Source organism: Rhyacophila brunnea, unplaced genomic scaffold (genome assembly GCF_057557595.1).
Source record: "Rhyacophila brunnea isolate RB1 unplaced genomic scaffold, BYU_Rbru_1.0 scaffold_10, whole genome shotgun sequence".
Taxonomy (NCBI): Eukaryota; Metazoa; Arthropoda; class Insecta; order Trichoptera; family Rhyacophilidae; genus Rhyacophila; species Rhyacophila brunnea.
Genome location: NW_028232752.1, coordinates 37,762,016 through 37,782,042, shown reverse-complemented (window position 1 = coordinate 37,782,042; position 20,027 = coordinate 37,762,016). Strand labels below are relative to the sequence as shown.

The window sequence follows — 20,027 nt, the reverse complement described above, 5'->3', positions numbered from 1 at the left end:
TAATTTAGCAAACTTAATTTCTTGATGTTTATTTGAATTAAAATATCACTCTTTCTCTTTCTCTCTCTTTCCCTATTGTTCTCGAAACATTCTAATTGTTTTTTTATTCAGAGTTTTTTTTTTCGAAAAGTTTCAAATACTTTTTAAATATACTTGAAGACTTCATTTACATCTTTATTTATTCCCAGAATAACTTCTATCCTTTTAATTATTTTTTGCCTTCATTAGCTGTTACTATTTCCAAGTTTTCTCCTTGCCAGTTTCTTATTTATGAAATAAAATATTTAACAGTCTCTCATATTTAAAAGAAATATATTAGAAATTCATTATTATTGAATTAAGGCAAACGTATTCATCTAGCGATAGAATATGAAAGTTACAATTATATACATTTTATTGACAATTAACATTTTCTAACATTTTGTTTTCAAGCGGGTATCTACTTATTTTAAATAATCAATAAGTACAACCATTAAAATGAAAAATATTTTTTTGTTCTTTCAAAAGTGTACAATAATGATGTACTAAAAAAAAAATATTTTTTGTTTCAAATTATTAATTAATAATTTTTATTATTAAAATGTGCTTTAATAATAATATTATTTTATGTCGATTTTCTAAAAATAATTCGTAGTTTTAAACTTTTAAAGTATGTTTATTGAAATTAAATAACATTAATTTTTCTAAAACTTTAAAAATGAAAATTATTTGTCCTTTTTATTTATATCGAATTATCGGTTTGGCAGTCATGATAGCGAAGCTCCAATCGGTGTAAATAAAAATAATAGAAAAACATTCATGCCATTCTAACTGTAAAGTAATGCTTTCTCTGACTGTCATTATTGGCACCATCTTATAATTTATTTTGAATCCTTTATATATTTTCAACTCACTCTCACTCATGTGGAATAAAATATAGTAACAGATAAAAAGAGCAATATACGAACCTACAATATATAAAGTGCACTGAGTCATATTACTATAAAGAATAAAATCCCATACAAGCATTTAACTGCGCTGTTGAGTACACATTTCAGTTTTGCAATTAATTATATTTAGTTGTGCTAATACTCGTAGCTCCCAAGTGTTGTAGCAAAAGTTTGCAAAAGCTTAACTAGTTTCTTATATCTGAAGCCGGGAAAACATTTTCCAGTTACCTTCCAACTCATATTAATATCAAAGAGGACTTTAATTACTGCACTCTGTCTCTCCTGTGGGGACATTAAATTATTTATGTGCCATACACTATTGAGTTTGTTTAATGTCTACTGAAAGAAATATTTCATAAATTAATATCAGTATACTTACGTAATTTTGAAAACACTTCTGAGAAAATATATTATAACCAACAGAAAAAATCTTTTTGAAAAAAGTAAGACACCCCACCCCGCAGGAATCGAAATGAGTATTAAAAAGGTCAATAGTTAAAATGTGTTGTAATTAAGTATGCCTCCTTTAGCATAGTAGACTGTCTGTGGGTGCGATACCCGAGAGATGCAGGTTTGATTCCTTTTTTCCTAAGATTTTTTCTATTGGTTATAATATATTATTTTCTCAGAAGTGTTTTCAAAATAATGTATGTTCAATAACTAGAATGTTACATTCTTAAGTCTTGTGAATTATTCGTTGAATTAAAAGAATAGTCAATTTAATATCAGTATATTTCTAAATAAAATGCAAAGCTTATTCAACATTATATTATAAACCAAGATGATAGAGTAAAAGTCAAAATATTTGAAATTGAAGCTGATTTTTTTTACAAAATCTTTTGTTTGACACACTGCAAGGAATCAATAAATTGACGAATAACTAACTACCATTGCTCATGAAAAAGTCTGTTAAATTAACCCTCATGAAGTAGAAGCTTATAATATGCTCCTCTGGTGAGAAAATTTGGATTACAAAGAACTGATTAAATTAAATACAAGTCATTTCATATTGCAAATTCATTTGGAGCAAATATCATACTTATGAGCTTTCTAAGCTTATTTGCCAAGGCCGCACTTTAATAAAAAAGCCTTGCAAACGATGCCACAATGAACCTTCATTAATTGGAATATTTCGATGAACAATCACAAAAATCGTCATACATACATAATACTAAAATGTACTTTATAGATTAAATAAATATACTTTATAGATTATAGATTTATTTATTAAAAGTGGAATTAGATAAGTATAAAAAAAAATGCATTTTATTAAATTAAATTAATAATACTCTACCATACAGCCGAACTAAGAAGACATGTTTTTTTTAAATATTTTTAGCGAAACTATGTCCGTGTCAACATTTCATTACGTCCAGCAACAAATGGATAAGTGCGTTGAGATGATCATGATGGATAAAACGAACATCTCACTCTGGGTGAAGAGGCTCCATTTATCCCTGAAGGCATACCACGAGCTTCTTCAGACCATGATGGCAATGGATAGATGCAGCGATACTAGTGTGCAAGACTCTTCAAAAGTTATCAAGAGCAATATATTTTATGTTCTCGAATACAGGGAATTTATTTTGCAATTGATTCTCAACTTCGATGAAGCAAAAATGCCAAGGTATGTATGTATAGATAATAAATTCTATGTATTTAAAAAAAATATTATAGAGTGATCGCGAATGATTACAAACATAATTATAATCATGCAAACCTAACTCTCGTTTGATGCATATTTTTTTTGCTAAAAAGTTGTCCGTGTATCTAAAATGTCGGATTCGCCGTTATCTTGCCAATCGCCTAATTTTCATATTAAACAATATGTTTGTATCTCTGTTTTTATTCCATGCATTGAATTAAAGAATATTTTTTCCGTTAAGCGAGAGTAAAGTTGGCGATGCGAAGTCAAATATAAATGGTGGGTTTGTACATTTTTCTTTTAATGTCATTTTATATATTTCACTTTATGTTAATTTTAATAAATATAAATAAATTTAATGTGTTCATCTTTTTTTTAGAGCTTACTTAAAAGATTTGATTGAAACTGTCCACGTGTTTTTGAAAATGCTTGAACAATTCTGTAACAGACATGGTCTCGTCGTCCAGAAGAAATCAAGGAATAAGCTTAAGAAGAAATCAAGTAAGGAAATGATGGCTTCTTTTAATATAACAATTACTCATCTACTATAGAATATTGCAGGATCATCCGCCTCGAAAACTATGAGTTGCGAGATTGAATCCTATGTCTAGCAAAATCATCAAGTGTTTTTCCAACGTGTGTTTGATTAAATGCAAGGATTTGATAGATTGGGTAAATGGCTAGCACCCAGTCATCGTAATTTTTTTACTAAGATAATGTCCGCTCTGCGGAGCTCTATATGCTCAACTGGTGATTGAAAATGTAATATAGTGAAAAGAGTAGGTATCTACTTACCACAACCGTCTTTCAATTTTTTTTATCAATGAGTGATAACACCAGTTTTTTCTTCTCTTCACAGACAAAAAGAAAGATAAAGCAATCAAATTTGCCACTCCCGTTGTGATCGACAAAGAAACCCAATGGGATGAAGTGGCCAATGAGCTGTCGGCTGTACTTCAGAGCGATGCAGAAATTTCCACTGACTTCCTTCCGTTTGATGCTGCGTCAGATGTCGCCATTGAGGAACAGAAGTAGGAAGTATTCAATTCCATTATGTATAATTTTTCAGAGTAGGTGGCTGGCACCTGTGGCGATGATCTTGATCCGAATCTGTCATGGTAACCATGGCGATAAATAGAAAATATTCACTGTCATCATTTTCTTCTACTAGCATAACAGTTCAATTCGAGCCTTGGCCTCCACTTGTGCTTTCCTCCAATAAGTGCGACCTTCTGCGGCATCTCTCCAGTCTTCAACGCTGAGTAAGGCTCTTTCATCTCTCTTCACCCCTTCCTTCCAGCATCCGTGGTCTACTGATGGCTTCCTTCCTCCTACGTTCTCAACGAGGACCATTTTTGGTAACTTCTCATGTTTCTGGCATGCACCTAAATTGCATGTGCATACAACTAAAAAAGCATAAATTTACGATTACAAACATTAGCATTTAATAAATTAAGTATAATTATACCTAGTTCAAATTTAGTACATAAAATGTGTTGAGAGATGTTTGCTTTTGCATTATTTCTATGTTACAGACTGACATCAGCTATTAAAGTTCGGTAAGCTATTTAAAAATCCTCCCTTTATCTATTCAGTATCAGTGAAGCATTTTGATTATGCATATTGATAAGATGGTGTATGAAGAAAACATTCTTCTTGGATGATACAGGGTATCCAAGAGTGTATTGAAATATTTCTCGATTGTGATGTGTTTGAATTTTGGCAATTTTGAAAACAATTGACAAGAAGTGATTTTACTGAGTTTAATTATGAATTAAAGAAGCTGCTGAAATTCTGATATTACTAGTATAGATATAATATGTACTAGTTGTAATGAATCGGATATTATCTGTTAGAAAGCATTTTTCCTTTATTCTTGTGTCCAAAATATAGTACTACATACTTATGTATCTTTGTTGGTTTTCTTTATACATCCATGTGTAGAGAATATAATATATTTTCCAAAATGTCCAAGGTCAAAAATATTTACCACTCTGTATAAAAGGCATTTTCTACTATTCCTTATGTGCACAGTATACCTAGCATGTTTATTTGACGTATCCATGAATTGGATTTTTTATATCTCCCAGTTGAATTGACACCCTCTTGTTTTTTTCTTTCTGCTAGGGGAGACTGTATGAGGAAAATCCAGAAACTTTTGAGCGAACATCGCTTCGAAGATGCTATTGGCTTGATTCGAGCTGCAAGGTATGTATTTTATTTCTCTCTATACATATAAATTGGATATTAATGTGACTACTATCTGTTGAATTAAGTTTGATATTGGATTTACAGCGAGACATTTATAAGTAAATTCCGCATATTCATAACATGTCAATATTTTGTTTTATTTACCTACATATTTATGTAATGTAGATCACTGCTTCTCCAACTTTTTCATACCACGGCCCCCGAAATCAGAAAAAAAATCCAAGGCCCCCAAAAATTTTAGTCTCTAGTGACCAACAGTATCTACTTTATTTACCATTAATTATTATTATAAAAATAAAAAATAAAAAAACTTGTCTTCAAATTTATTACAGGCCTTGAGATTTTGACTAATTTGTATCAGGTATCGTCCAGTGATCTCGTTTTCAAATACTGGAATGTTTCGCGGCTCCCTGGCAGGAGCTCCAGCGCGCCCCCTAAAGGGCTGCACCTTCCAGTTTGAGAAGTACTGCTGTAGGTAGCTAGCCTGTAATGATTCAATTTATTTTTTATGAATATAGATTTGGAACAAACAAACTTTCACCTAAGTGTAGTGATATAAAATATTTATAGGTACGTATATTTTTATTTTGTTTGTAATTAGGTACCTATTCCATAATTTCACAAAACAATTACGGTGGCTTAGCCGATAGAACAGCGATCTCTGAAGTCATGGAGCGCAAGTTTGATTTATCATGGCTGAGAAAAATGTTTTTTGTCAATGTGTGTTTCATCTAGTGCAAGGTACCGATAGGTTAGGTCAGGGGTCGGCAAACTCTTCAACTAAAGGAACCAAATATGAGTAGCACAACAGTTAAAAAGATTTTCGAGAGCCATAAATATATATTTTTATAAATACGATTTATTTAAATGAATTAATTACATTTTATAATTGTTTATTTATTAAGGGGGGACATGCTCGTCATAGGTCAAAATTGAGTTTTTATTGTATTTTCAAACCATGATCCTGGACACTCCTTAAACGTGTAGATAATCTATTTATATAATTTTGAAGCTTTATTATCCTTTATATTTATTTTAAACATTTGATGACTGGATAAAGTATTTTTGTTACATAAAATAGTATTCTTTTAAACCTCTCGCTCTAATGTTTTAGAATAAAGTCATATTTCGGTACATGAATGTGCAGTGGTGTTAAATTTTTTTACATTTATTAATTTTTAAACGCATTTATAAAACCATTAGTATAATTTATGACGAGATAATTTTAGTAAAATATTCACGATAAGAAATTATATTGATAATCTCTGTGATCCCAAATTTGACAAGAATTAGGCATTTTATTATTCAAAAAATCGGCAAGATCAACATATTTGAAGATAATTCTAAAGATACTCATTATAAGCTATGTCTTTGACCATTCAAGTGAGATATATATCCTACGAATAATGATTGCTTTATAATAATTATTGGCCTAAGAATAAGGTAGTGTTTTTTAGAAATACGCCATTTCTTTTGGCATTCCCCAGTGGTTAAGCTACAACATACGGCCGTAGCCATAAATTGACAAACTATAATTAAAGTAGGGAGTAAAATTATGTTAACGCGCGTGTTTGAATATGTACCTAACCGATTTTTTTTTTATTTTTTTTAAACGGTACATGTTCAAACACACGCGTCAATATCATTTTACTCCCTACTTCAATTATAGTTTGTCAATTTATGGCTACGGCCGTCTGTTGTAATTTAACCACTGGGGAATGACAAGAAATGGCGTATTTCAAAAAAACACTACCTTATTCTTAGGTCAATAATTATTATAAAGCAATCATTATTCATAAGATGTTTATCACACTTGAATGATCAAAGACATAGCTTATAATAAGTATCTTTAGAATCATCTTCAAATGTGTTAATCTTGCCGATTTTTTGAATAATAAAATGCCTAATTCTTGTCAAATTTGGGATCACAGAGATTATCAATATAATTTTTTATTGTAAATATTTTACTAAAATTATCTCGTCATAAATTATACTAATGGTTTTATAAATGCGATTAAAAATTAATAAATGTAAAAAATCTTAACACCACTGCACATTCATGTACCGAAATATGACTATATTCTAAAACATTAGAGCGAGAGGTTTAAAAGAATACTATTTTATGTAACAAAAATACTTTATGCAGTCATCAAATGTTTAAAATATTTATAAAGGATATTAAGGCTTCAAAATTATATAAATAGATTATCTACAACGTTTAAGGAGTGTCCAGGATCATGGTTTGAAAATACAATAAAAACTCAATTTTGACCTACGACGAGCATGTGGGCCGTTAAGTGAAGAAGATTTCCAGAATAAAACTAACGTTAATATATGTTTTTATTGTTGAAATTATAAATACAATTTTCACGCATTCATTAAAAGTAATGTAAACAATGACCTTCCTTGCATTTCTTTGGAGAGTTTCTGTATGTTTGGTATGTAACTTGCAGTTTTTAATTTTAGGCGAGTCTCCAAATTCTCGTCGGTTATTTGGCTTTTCTAAATGCTTTTATATTTTTCATGTTTGAAAATGACTATTCACATACATATTATTAAGTAGAGTCGAATATAGTAAAAATAGCAAATGCAATTTGTTTCAACTGGTCATATGAGTTCGGAAAGCTATTCCATGTATTAAAAATCATTGTATCTAGGTACCTTATGTAGATCTTTTAGAGTGCTCCACTTGTGTTGTGAAATTAAATTGCATTTTTCTCTCACCAACTCTTCAATTTTGGTGGCAAGACCTACAAATTTCGAGTTCCATAACTCTTTGCATGTTAAATCCACCAATAAAATTGTGTTTCAAAAGTGCTCCTGTCAATATCAAATATAGACAAATTTAATTTGTCGACTTTTACAATGGGCGGATTTAAAACAAATGCTAGGGTTTGATTACTATTTTTAAATTCTTTGAATCTTCACATAATAATTATATTCCCTCATATTTAATATTGCTATCCTAAAATAATCAGTGGTAATGAAAGCATTATTATTATCAGTTACTTATAATATTTTCGAACTCTGTTTACATTTTTCTGTTTTATTTGTTAATAAAAATCTTAGCGAAAAATGTTAAATTATTTAGGAATATTTTGCACTGTATGTGTTGTATGTGACCTTTTTGCATTCAAAATAAGAGACATAATGTAAACAAACAATCATACATTTTTGCGTCAATCATCACTGAGGAAAAATTAGGCTCGCGATAATGTCATTATATAATATAATAAGTGTTCATAATTGGACACAAAAAATAAAAATTTTGAATTTTGCAAAAGTTTTTGTAAAGATTGTGAATTGGGAATTTGGCAAAAAAGAGCCGCACGCCAATACCCAAAGAGCCGCGGTTTGCCGACCCCTGGGTTAGGTGAATGACTGACTAATGTTCCTTGTAAAATATATTTTTATTATAAACTACCCTTTCCAATGCTCCTAAAACCTAAATTGAGCTATGGCCTTCCCATTTTTTCGTCTCAACGGTATTTGGTTTTTCGCTACTCTTGTCTACCTGGTCATCAGTACCAGTAGCAGTGTTCGAAATGGAAAAGTTTACGAACCGGAGCGCTCGACAATTTTCTGAAGATATTTACATAATTAGCTGTGTCAAATATTATGTGTATTTTATAAAAATAGGTGTGTTAGATTTTCTATTATATGGCCTATCTAGCTCAGATGGTCAACATATTTTTTCCACGAGACGGAGCGATAATTTTACTGATTTCACGAACCAGAACGGCGCTCCGGTGCGTTCCTGTCCATTTTGAGCCCTGACCAGTAGGCATTCCCTTAGCATTTTTTCTTACATCATTTCCCCAGTGAAGTCTCGGTTGTCCGATGGTTTTTTTCTCACCAAGCAATCCAACAAACATACATATTTGGTATTCGCGCATCGAAAAATTTAATTAGGAGCCTACCAACAATTATTCGAAAATATATAAAGAATAAAAAATATTGTATTTTTTATTTAAAAGAAACTGTATTTTCGGAAATTAAAAAATAATTCATTTCAGTCTCTCCTTTTCGGTTAGGTAATAATTAGCATTTTATTGGATTTTGATTTAAGACGAAGGAAACTCGGAAAATTCTATTAACTTTTCGAGAGTTTTTAAAAGCTGTAACTTTTTTCTTTTCAACTTTATTGCATATTTTTATGACCGATAAATTTCTTTTTAGTGATGTAGTTGTTTTCCCATTCTATTAAAAAAGCACTCTTGTACAGACTGATTACAAAGTTTAACATCCTTTTCAATTAATGTATTTAGATGGATGTACTATAAAATATAGTAATTTGACATAAAATTGAAATCGTTAAAAATAAAGTTTGATCTTGTCATTTTGGAACCTTTGGAGATTTCGAAATGAAATAGTACCAGTATTTTGTGCAAGTTTATGGTCTAGCAGTTTTTGAACTAAAACGGAAAAAAATTGATAGACATAAAATTCATTGTTATGGATATTGGAAGTAGGTAGTCAAAACGTCGACCAAAATAAAAATATTTAGAAATCACAAATAGACACTTTACAAATAAACGATTTTATTGTATTTATTAAATTATAGTCTATGTCACAATTTTATTGATTAAATTAAGTATCCACTGATAAATAAAATGCAATAACTCAAATCAATAAATTGTGTACACTTGAGTTGAATACGTATTACTTGCTAACATCAGTTATCACCCTATTGCAAAATCCTACCATTTGAAATACCTGTCATTATATTGGTATAGTAGAGTAGTGAGAATTTTTTTTGGAATTCTTACATATTGCAGTAGAAAAGATAATCTTTAAAAAAATACTTCGGTATGATTTAAAACTGTTTACTAGGTAAGAAATGAAAATGAAAAACATGTGGTGTCAGCAGATTCCATGATATCATCCACAGCATAGCAAGCAATAGATGTTATGATAGAATTGTTCCATCGCGTATCCATCGACTGAAATGTTATAGAACATCATCCAATATTGCATAGCTTTTAGAGGCAGCTGTTTACGGAATACTATTAAAAAAGCGAAATAACATGTTTTAAAAAGAAATACTCTTTTTTTTATTATACTCAAAATTGTTTCCATAAATTTGATGTCGACGTTTGCGGCCACCCTGTTCTTGTTTTACATATGACAACCCTTTCATTATTAGTTGTGTTAATCTGCCTTTCCCTGATAATTATTTAAGAACTTAAAAGTATGAAATAATAGATGCAAAATTATCCTGCCATACGTGTGATGCTAATTGGGCGGTCAATAAATGTGTTAAACCATAATATTCCATTCGAGTAAGGTGACTTAAAGTGGACGTTGTTTTATAAATTCTTAAAATAATCTCTATTTTGCTCACTCAGTAAACTTCATTGTTATTATCGATGGCGCTCGTCGTCATACCTTTAAAAAATACGATATATATATATATATTTTAAATACGATATATAGCTCATCGGAAAAACTGTATAGTTAGTGATTAAATAATACTCCATCTTCACAGATTGGCCCAAGTATGTTTTAGAATACCCGCGTTCAAATACCACCAGTTTCTGACAAATCACTGGAGCACAGCGGCCATGTATTTGCCCCGTGTGTCAGCGTGGCGTCGGTCTCATGAGAGTTTTGTACAGCCGTATTTTTGTTTTGCTGAACTTCTTTGTACTTATATACTTAAGTAATTTTGAATGCATATATTTTTACGAATTATATAGACACCTACATACTGTTTTGTATTAAAAAATGTACTTGGCAAACAGCCTGTATTTTACCGTTAGTATACCACTCCTATGATTCAATAATAGCCTTTGTTAGGGTAGTTTTATCGTAAAGTAACCGAGGGAACATTTCCAAATGGAATACTTAAGGGCGGGGGTTGTCTATTGACATTTTGCCTTAGTTCCGCCTCACATTCCAGATTCCAGAATTTCTTCTATTAATTCGGGTAGGTATTGTTAATTTAAACTGCTTTGACAACTTTTATCAGTTCCTGTACTTTGAAATACGATAGCGAGCGTATTTATTACTAACTTACTGGTTATTAAGAAATGTGGTGTATTCACCCACAATATAGGTACATAAATAATATTTCGAATATTCTAATAATATAAATACAATTTTAATCATTATGTAATGTTTTCGTTCAACACTTTTAGAATAAAATAAAATACCTACCCATTCCAACGCAACTGGTGCGTTGCCCATCAGGTAGCCATTAGATATTATTATCATGTTATTTAAATGTGGTAATTAAATATTAATCAAAAGGTCCGCAGCAAATGGGTTTTAATATTAATATGTATCCACTACATTTTTACATTCGTCCGGCGGCAATCCTGCCTGCGAGTTATGTGTCTGGCCCATCACTATTTAAGGGGTAAGGGGTTTGGCATACTTAATTACGTTGCATAAATGATTAAATTTCGTCATTTTTTATAGAATTTACCGGTTATAGAAAAATCCTTAAAGCTGAGAAACTTGCAGTGTATAAACATGTTTATTATCATCACGAAAACTTATTTAAGTTCTGTGTTAAAAATACGTACCTACCTACTCTTTTTAGACTAATTCTTTTCCACGCGGAACTTTACGAAATCTTAGTTGTTGTTGAAACTATGGAGGGTTTATTTTATGCACTTTTAATAAACTCAAAATTAACTACCTATTTCACGTTCTTGCTGCAGCTTTAAATTACATGAAAAAGAATCTTGGGATATACCTCCTACGTAGGTACTATTATTATATATTACTAACATAACGTTATGGGCGCTCAAAATCCCATAGCAACAGTAAGTTGGCTACATTCTTGTTATCTCTTCATGTCATTTTTATGTGTAAATATGGTATCCGAGGTACCTCTGGTGTGGTTTCTCATTATTTACGTTTACTTTTGATAATTTTGAAATTTCAAGAAGCCACCGGAATTTCGTAGCAACTTATTATGAAGAAAAAATGGTCGTAGCCATCAGGCCAATACATACATGGCAGAAAACCTTGAAGTCGAGTGGAATTTCCATCGACCAGTACTTTCCCCAAACTGTAATTTGTATATTTGTTATCATTGAATTTCAATATATTTGAGTAGGTATACGAAATATAATTGGAACTTTCGCTGAGTTTAGTTCTTCTCCAGTTCGAAGTAATCGTTTCTTAAGTATTGTCTTCTCAGATTAAGTTCTTGCATCCTCCTAGGACAAGGGTTGGCAAACCTTTTTACGATCGCGTGCCAAAAATTCCCAAATATTATTTTTCAACTGTCTGGCGTGGCGTCTATTCTATTCTAAAAATATTGATGTTCTAGACACCATTCACAAAACATAGCACACATATAGCTGTATCGCTTTTTTCAATTATGCCATACATTTTGATGCACCAATTTTAAAACTGTCTGCCAGAATTACTAGTACTAGCTCCATAGGGTTTTTGCTTCTTATTTGATGCAGCTATTTTTTGTTGCTAGAAATGAAATTGTTTGTCAATGTATAAATTAGTTAGGTTCTTTACGCACTAATTGACACCATAATTGCTCTGATCAGATGGGGCATTCTTTCGCTACAGTGGTCTCAAACATTGTAAATCGATCTAAATTAGAGATTAGCGGCGCTGCATCCCCCGCCACCTGAGGTTAGTGCGATAATGTTATACGTGACGCATAAAGTTTAAGGACCGACATATGCAATTATATATTATTTGCATTAAACGTAATGCTTATTCTGGTCCTAGGACCTAGCGAATAGCCAACCTTTTGTAATGTTAATTACAATGGGTGGGGGTGAAGGGTTAATGGATATTATTGAAAAAAAAATTATGATAAAACAGAACTATATTATTGTAAATTTACATAATATATGTGTGTTCAACAGGGTTCCTCTCCAATAAAGCTTATCAGATTCAAAACAAATATATATTATGTATAGATATATGCGATATATGGGATGTAAAAACAGGCTAGGACGAAACATTAAGCACGATTTACTCTGGTCTAACGTGGAATCTACTACTGGAGGAGGCCGGGATCCGTGCCTAGTTATTAGGTCAAATATGTTGTAATGAAGCTTATATTGAACGATATTATTTGTGAGTAGAAAATCGGAACACCGAAAGGAAATTGCACGGTGTGCCTAATTCTAATTCAAATTCAAATGCCTGCTTTTTATTCATGCAAATCTGTACGGAACCCAAATAATCGCCAAGGCGTAAATAATTTTTGTTCACTGATACAAATGTATAAGACAGCGTTTTTCCATTAGTGGAGTATGGGGGAGTGATTGACGTGCTTGGTGGTGGAAAATACTCCGATAAAAAGCCGCCGCGACAAAAACAATGCCTCTTCGCATTGTGGGAAACGGAAACATACTGATGTAAATGTATCTTCTTATCTATTTAAAATCTGAGGATGCGGGACGCCACTGGATGTTGTGAGTCCGACTGGAGGATATATTAAACTTATAGCGCCTGTACACGTGCATGGATTTACTGTCGGCAATAGTGCTTATTTCAAAATATTAAAATTAAATTGTAGGGTTTTTCAAAAAAAATGCTCTAGGATTTCATTTTTAATAACACAGTCACACATAAGTCACAATTTCATAATATATATTATGTGATAGTGGATGAAGTACGACAGATTTATCATTTTTTTTAATGTACAAAATTGTCATCTAGCTTATTCAGTAAGAACATAATAATATAATCATTTCCCTTAGCGTGGAGCCATTTTGTTTTTAAACATTTTTCCATGGCTTACTTGTGTTGTATCACATCCCACATTTTCTTCTCCCTTAGAATGTAGTTTCGTTGTAAAATTTGCCTTTTCACTGTCTGTCAAGCGGTATTAAGATATTGAAAATGTCTACGTCGAGAGGGGAGAGACTGGTAAACGGGACGGAACACAGTATACAAATATTTTTTTCCGAAAAAAAAACAAATGATAATTCCTCTTAATAACTTCCGCGTCAATTCTTTTTTATTACATCATTGACATGACGCTAAAAGCAAAGGTGATTGACAATAATTTATTACTTCTCAGTTTTGCTTTTCGTTACACCTTACATAATTTATTAAATCGTAAAAGTATTTAGTTTACTCAGATTTATTCATTTATATCAGACAAATTTACTCAGATTTTTTTTAATGATAGGTATACAAACACTAAATGATAATAATATAAGTATATGGATGAACTATTTTTTTTATTCAACGAATAATTCACAAGATTTAAGAATGTAACATTCTAATTATTGAACATACCTACATAATTTTGCGCGAAACCCGAGAGATGCAGGTTCGATTCCTGCGGGGTGTCTTACTATTTTCAGTAAAGAATTATTATATAGGTATTTTCAAAATTATTTATACATGGATGAATTCGGTTTCTTCCACAATCGACAAAATAAGTCAAAATAGCGTCGATACAATACACGATCGATACAATCGAATACATGCTAAAAGGATATGACTATATTCACAGTTCATTTCAATCAATATAAATGCAATAATTGTGGGAAAATGATAACGTTTTTACTAGACGTAAAGTAAAGTCATTATTTAGTTACATTTTAAGAAGTCCATCGGTGAAACCTGGCGAGATAAACATAAGTAGGAATATTGCTTTACTCCTCGCTAAGAAGATGGCACAGAAAGGGGAAGATTTAAAAAATACGAAATCGAGTTTGCTGAGCTAAAAGGTCTAAGTGACTATTTGCAATTTTATAAAAGAGTAATTTAATTAAAATTGGTATTTAATTTATTTAGTTTCATTTTCAGTAATTTACTGATGCAACCTTTTTATAATAGATTTAACTAAATACAAAAGACAATATGCAGTAAAATACATATTTTACGAAAAAATTGTTGGCCACAGATAATTGAACTTGCAATAAAAATTCTACGGTTTTGTTACTTGGCTTCTTGTCTGGTAGGGCACTCGAACTTAGTCTGTTCTGTGCAAAATGTGTGCAAAGGTATGTAGGCGTTGAAGCATTATTCGTTTCTTATAGTAATAAAATACACGGTTCTAAGATCACTAGGACAAACACCATTAAAGTTAATCCAAAAAAATTTAATTATACCGAGCCTTTGTTTGCATGTGTTAGTGGAGGCTTCAATAGACTTGGATACAGTAGGTATATATTATATGTGTTTGTGAATCATGGCCCAACATCCTGAAGTGGGCCCCCAGGACAGGATCTATGGCGGGCTTCCCTATCTATTGCTAAGGTTATGAACAGCGTGATTTTCTACAGTTGTGTTCCCCAAGTGGTTTCCACGGAATCCCAGGGTTAAGGGTATTCCGTGGATTTTTAGCGATTTCCGGATCCGGATGATTTATTGAGCTGTCGGCGTTCAGGATAATATTATGAAGTACTGATTGCGACCTCATTTTGTGATAACCAAGTAACATGCACCCCTTCGCCATATTGTATAAAAAAGCCATTTTCACAGTCAGGAAACACTTAAATTAATTATAAAATAAAATTTTACACGTGAATTATCATTTAATTATATCAATCATCAAATTATATCACACAGCCACATATTTTTTAATGTTAATAATTATTAAAGAAAATAGCACCGCAGACTACTTTTTTTACCATTAGAGACAATTTTTATGGTGTGTATTTTTTTTGCTTACGTCAGCGATTTCCAAACTGGGAGGCGCGGAGTGTTGCGAAGGGAGGCGCGAAAAGTTTCACACAATTAATGTAGCCACAGGTTTGCAGTTTGCAAATGCTTATTTTATAAAGCGGCCGCTAGATATAAACTACATAAAACAGTCCTATAAAAGGTTGTTGCAAACCTGTCTGAAAATATGGAGACTAATGTTATAATACCTCACTTCTATAGTATCTTGTGAAGCGCGCTGGCTATCTCGTGAAAAAATTAAATAAAAAGGTCAAATCATAATGTTGAAATTTGAGGAAAATTTGTTTAGGAACGATAATTTTGTTTTTAAACTTGTCTATTTGGTTGAAATTTAAAAAAAAAAATGGGTGAATAAATCAATGCAACGACCATTAATGCATTCACGGTTTTAAAAAGGCGAAGTGAAGACATTCATAAAATGTTGGAGCTTTAGAAATCAAAATTACAAAAAAAATAAGTTCGCCACGTTTCCACTTTTAATGCATTCACTGTTTTAAAAAGACGAAGTGAAGACATTCATAAAATGTTGGAGCTTTAGAAATCAAAATTACAAAAAAAAATAAGTTCGCCACGTTTCCACTTTTAAATGATTTGTGCGCCAGATACATTGAAGCAAACAAAAATCTATTTACTGAGTTTTTGGTTAGTTTGCTAATGCACTTTTCACGGTATTTTATTAATTTTTAATTAACTTTGTATCGGGGATATTAAATATTTTAAATATGTGGTTATGCGTTGCAATTTGATGTGACCCCTATATGATGATTGATATACTTCAATGATAATTTTTGATATATATGATGATATTTAAAAAGGTGTCTGTATTATTTAATGAAATAAAGGGGGGAGGCGCCAAGATTGTATTTTTTTTTAAAGGGAGACATAGTGACATAAAGTTTGGAAACCACTGGCATACGTGTATGGGATCGATCCTCCATGCCGGGCCCCCCTAAGCCCTGGCCCCCAAATTAGAGCCCTGTTGCCCCCACTTGTACCTACATTTAATACCTACGTAGAGCTTCATGACTCTGTTGGTATTTTTACCTTGCCTAATATGGAATCTGCGACTGGTGTGTTCATATATTTTCACTAGCTACCCCACCAAAAATAGTTGTCACAGAATAACTGTATTTAACGCAATTTTGCGACCCTAAATTTGACTTTCTAAACAATATAATCACAGAAATAACTACTTTTTAGTGAAATGTCTCTTTGCGCCCTTCTGGCTTAGCAACCTGGATATAATCCCGCTTGCATGCACTTTTAGGATTGGCAGTTAATGACGTCAGCTCGCTATGTGCATCCTCGACTCGGTTTATGCATTTTCTATGGACAAACTTTGTCTCAATTAAAATTTTCATACTCTGCCAACACAATAAGGTGCAAACACTGGCCCTGCGATGAGTAAACCGCACGTTGCTAACCTTTTTAACCAAGGATGGAATATGTACATTTTTTTTTTACCTAAAGTATATGCTTCATTACTTTGCATTCCGGCTCTAGGGTGAAAATGATGTATCTAATATATGCATTCTAAAAATATTTTTTAACATATATTATCTGTCTATTTATTACTACATATTTATTAATAGATACAAGTAAATATCATCTAATTTTATGCGAGCTCATCAGGCAAAGAGGCGTATCAGTATAGTGAAGAATGCAAAAAAGTGTTATAAAACGTATACTCTACTATGAGGATCAAATCTTATTGATAATAATCAATATATTTTTTTAAATGTAATTCCCTGCATTAAAACATATTACCACGTGGTAATTTCTGACGTTTGAAACTCATTAACCTCAAAACGAAACCTGAATCCGTGATTTTTTATTTCTCCATTGAAAGTTAACCCAAAGTATGAAGGTACCCGTCGATGAATGTGCTTAAAATCGGACGAATTTTGAGTTATAAGGCAAGATTTTTGTGTGTGAAAAAAATCTCATTAGTTTGCGGCATTCGCTGGCAGAGACTACTTGCTAAAGGTACCGTACTTAATTACGACAAATTTTAACTAATGGCTCTTGTAGTACTCTCTGAAGGGCTTTCCAAATTGAGCTACTAATGGCTATCGGCTTTTGTATTTTATTTATGCATGTTTAACAATTAGAATGTTGCATTCTTAAATCTTGTGAATTATTCGTTGATTAAAAAAAGTAATTAATGAAAAATAAATAATATTATAAAAAAAATTAAAAAGTATAGATCCACTGCAGTGGCGAAAGGTGGAGGTAGGCAGTTAAGATCCGCCATAAATAGTGCACACTAAACTTTGTAAGTCATACATATTTGTTTTCATTGAACTAAGACTACAATTTACAAATGGTGTTGGTTAGTTTTTAAATTTCAATTAAACCCTTTGAAAACCAAGCGATAACAGATAATGGTCAAAAAATACTCGTATAATCTATAAAATATTCAAAATTATGCAATTAAATCATACTTATATACCTAACTTTGGGTATTTTATAAATATAATATTATTGTTTATCAATTGTAGTATAGTTTAGGCATGGCTATAATGGATTTAGACAAATTAACAAACAACATGTGTAATATGTACCTATTCCTAAAACAACAAAAATAAATAAGTATGAATGAAAAAGTGTACACAATTTTGTCGGATCGCCCAAAGTATACCAAAACTGTTATGATTTGGTTTAGACAGGATTTAATTGATCTTTAAAAACCAATCAATGTCATCTGTAAATTGTAGTTTAAGTTCAATGAAAACAAATACGTTTGACTAACAAAGTTTAATGTGCATTATTTATGTCAGATCTCAACAGCCTACTTCCTCCCTTCCCCACTGAGAGCCTGTGCGTTCCAGGTACCAGAGCAAAAAAAGAACAATCGCCAAATCCCAAGGTTGTTAATCCATCGCAGCCCTCGTAGAAGTGAAACTGTCGAGTAGGTACCTATTGCTTACCTACGTGAGATTTGCATAGTCAGCCGGCCGCGTCACAGAACAGCAGCGGCCCGGCTAACCTCATTTGCATAGCAATTGGCGGTGCAGCGTCGGCTTCGGCCTCTGGGGGGTATCCAAAGATCGACCGGAAACATCCGAGAGGTGACTAGTCGCTCGTCCCCCGACGATAAGTCACATCTAGTTTGGCTTCGTGGAGATACAATACGACTATCCGGGAATAAAAGTTTGTTTTTAACATTGGTATTTTTATCGCCTTTATTTACGACTTCGAAAGGTTTACGTGATGCGTATTCGTACGCTTATATGGATTGTGGGGTGGGACATCTAAATAAATAACTGTAGCAATTTTAAGTTAAATAAATCCTAAGTAGTGGGGTGATATCCTAACAAATTTATTACTGTATCTAACAGTGGCAAAGGGTGACTTTTGGAAAGAGGTAGGGTGTGGAGAGAGCACACTTGTCAGGTAAATACTTACGGAAAATAAGAAGATAATCCGATATTACTACTGATGAATAGGTTACACACTAATGACAACGACACACTAAATCGATGAAATTTCAAAAACTTACTGACGATATAAAATTAGGCAATCCGTTTGAATTATGTATTATCCTATACATTTATAAACGTAACATATTTTGTCATCTTTGAAAAAGTCCGTTGTTGTGTATCTGTTCCACAACAGTTTATAATTTTTCCCGTAAAACTAAGCATTTTGAAATACTTTTATATTTAAAACACTGACTTATGACTTATTAGATCTCAACTGACATAACTGACTGAATAAATTATCTTAATCTATGATTCAACTAACTGATAGATAAAAATCACGAGATTAATTATTTTTTATTTTTAACAACAATCAATATTTACATGTAATTGAATCCCATAGAAATTATTTTTTTAAATATCTTATACATTTATTATTTGCTTAAAGTGGCAACAATCGACAATAAACATTTACATAAAGAGTATGGCTAGGCCTACACTAGACGGAAGCTCTGTCGCTGAAATTACGTCGCGGTAAATCCGTTACTAAACATTGCAGCCACATTCAATATTCCGTGGCAGATTATTAGTCGACTGCCAAAGCTTATTTACTTGCACACGCGACGCCGACTATCCGCCCAGTATTGCCAAGTCAAAATTTTTAATTTCAGTAGAATATGTAAAAAAAATTCAGTAGATTCGACAAAATATCAGTAGATTTCTGTTTTAGGAAAAAAATTTCGCCGCGGGCCGCAGGTTCCCAGATTTTAATAGTCGGCTTTTAGAAAAAATATTTCACCGCGCGCCGCAGGTTCCCAAATTTTCAAAGACGACTCGTTTTTTTCCCGGATGGTGGGAATTTTGTGGAATGAAGAAATATCAGTAGATTTCATAAAATATCAGTAGATTCAGTATATTGCCAAAAATATCAAAAAATATCAGTAGATCTACTGAAATTTCAGTAGACATGGCAACACTGTATCCGCCGAATGTGCCGCGTTGCATTATGTAACGTACAATGCAACGTTGGCGATCTGACGCTAACGGAAGATCGGTTCGCGGAGGACGGAGCAAACGCCGATGTTGAGCGGACCGCTGACGGACAACCGATCTTCCGCGTAATGTGCCCGATGACGGCAAATTATATGTAATAAAATGTATTGGCGTTCCGTCGCGCATCCTCCGCGACGG

General features: G+C 32.2%; 1 protein-coding gene across 1 annotated transcript in view; it reads left to right on the top strand.

The window, feature by feature from the left end:
* timeout (circadian regulator timeout) overlaps nt 1-20,027 on the top strand; it is a 569,744-nt gene that overhangs the window by 7,070 nt on the left and 542,647 nt on the right. Inside the window, exons 7-10 of the mRNA XM_085954028.1 lie at nt 2,269-2,556; nt 2,954-3,075; nt 3,434-3,605; nt 4,702-4,782. Of these exons, the coding sequence (XP_085810154.1) occupies nt 2,269-2,556; nt 2,954-3,075; nt 3,434-3,605; nt 4,702-4,782 (663 nt within the window). The remainder of the gene's footprint in view (nt 1-2,268; nt 2,557-2,953; nt 3,076-3,433; nt 3,606-4,701; nt 4,783-20,027) is intronic.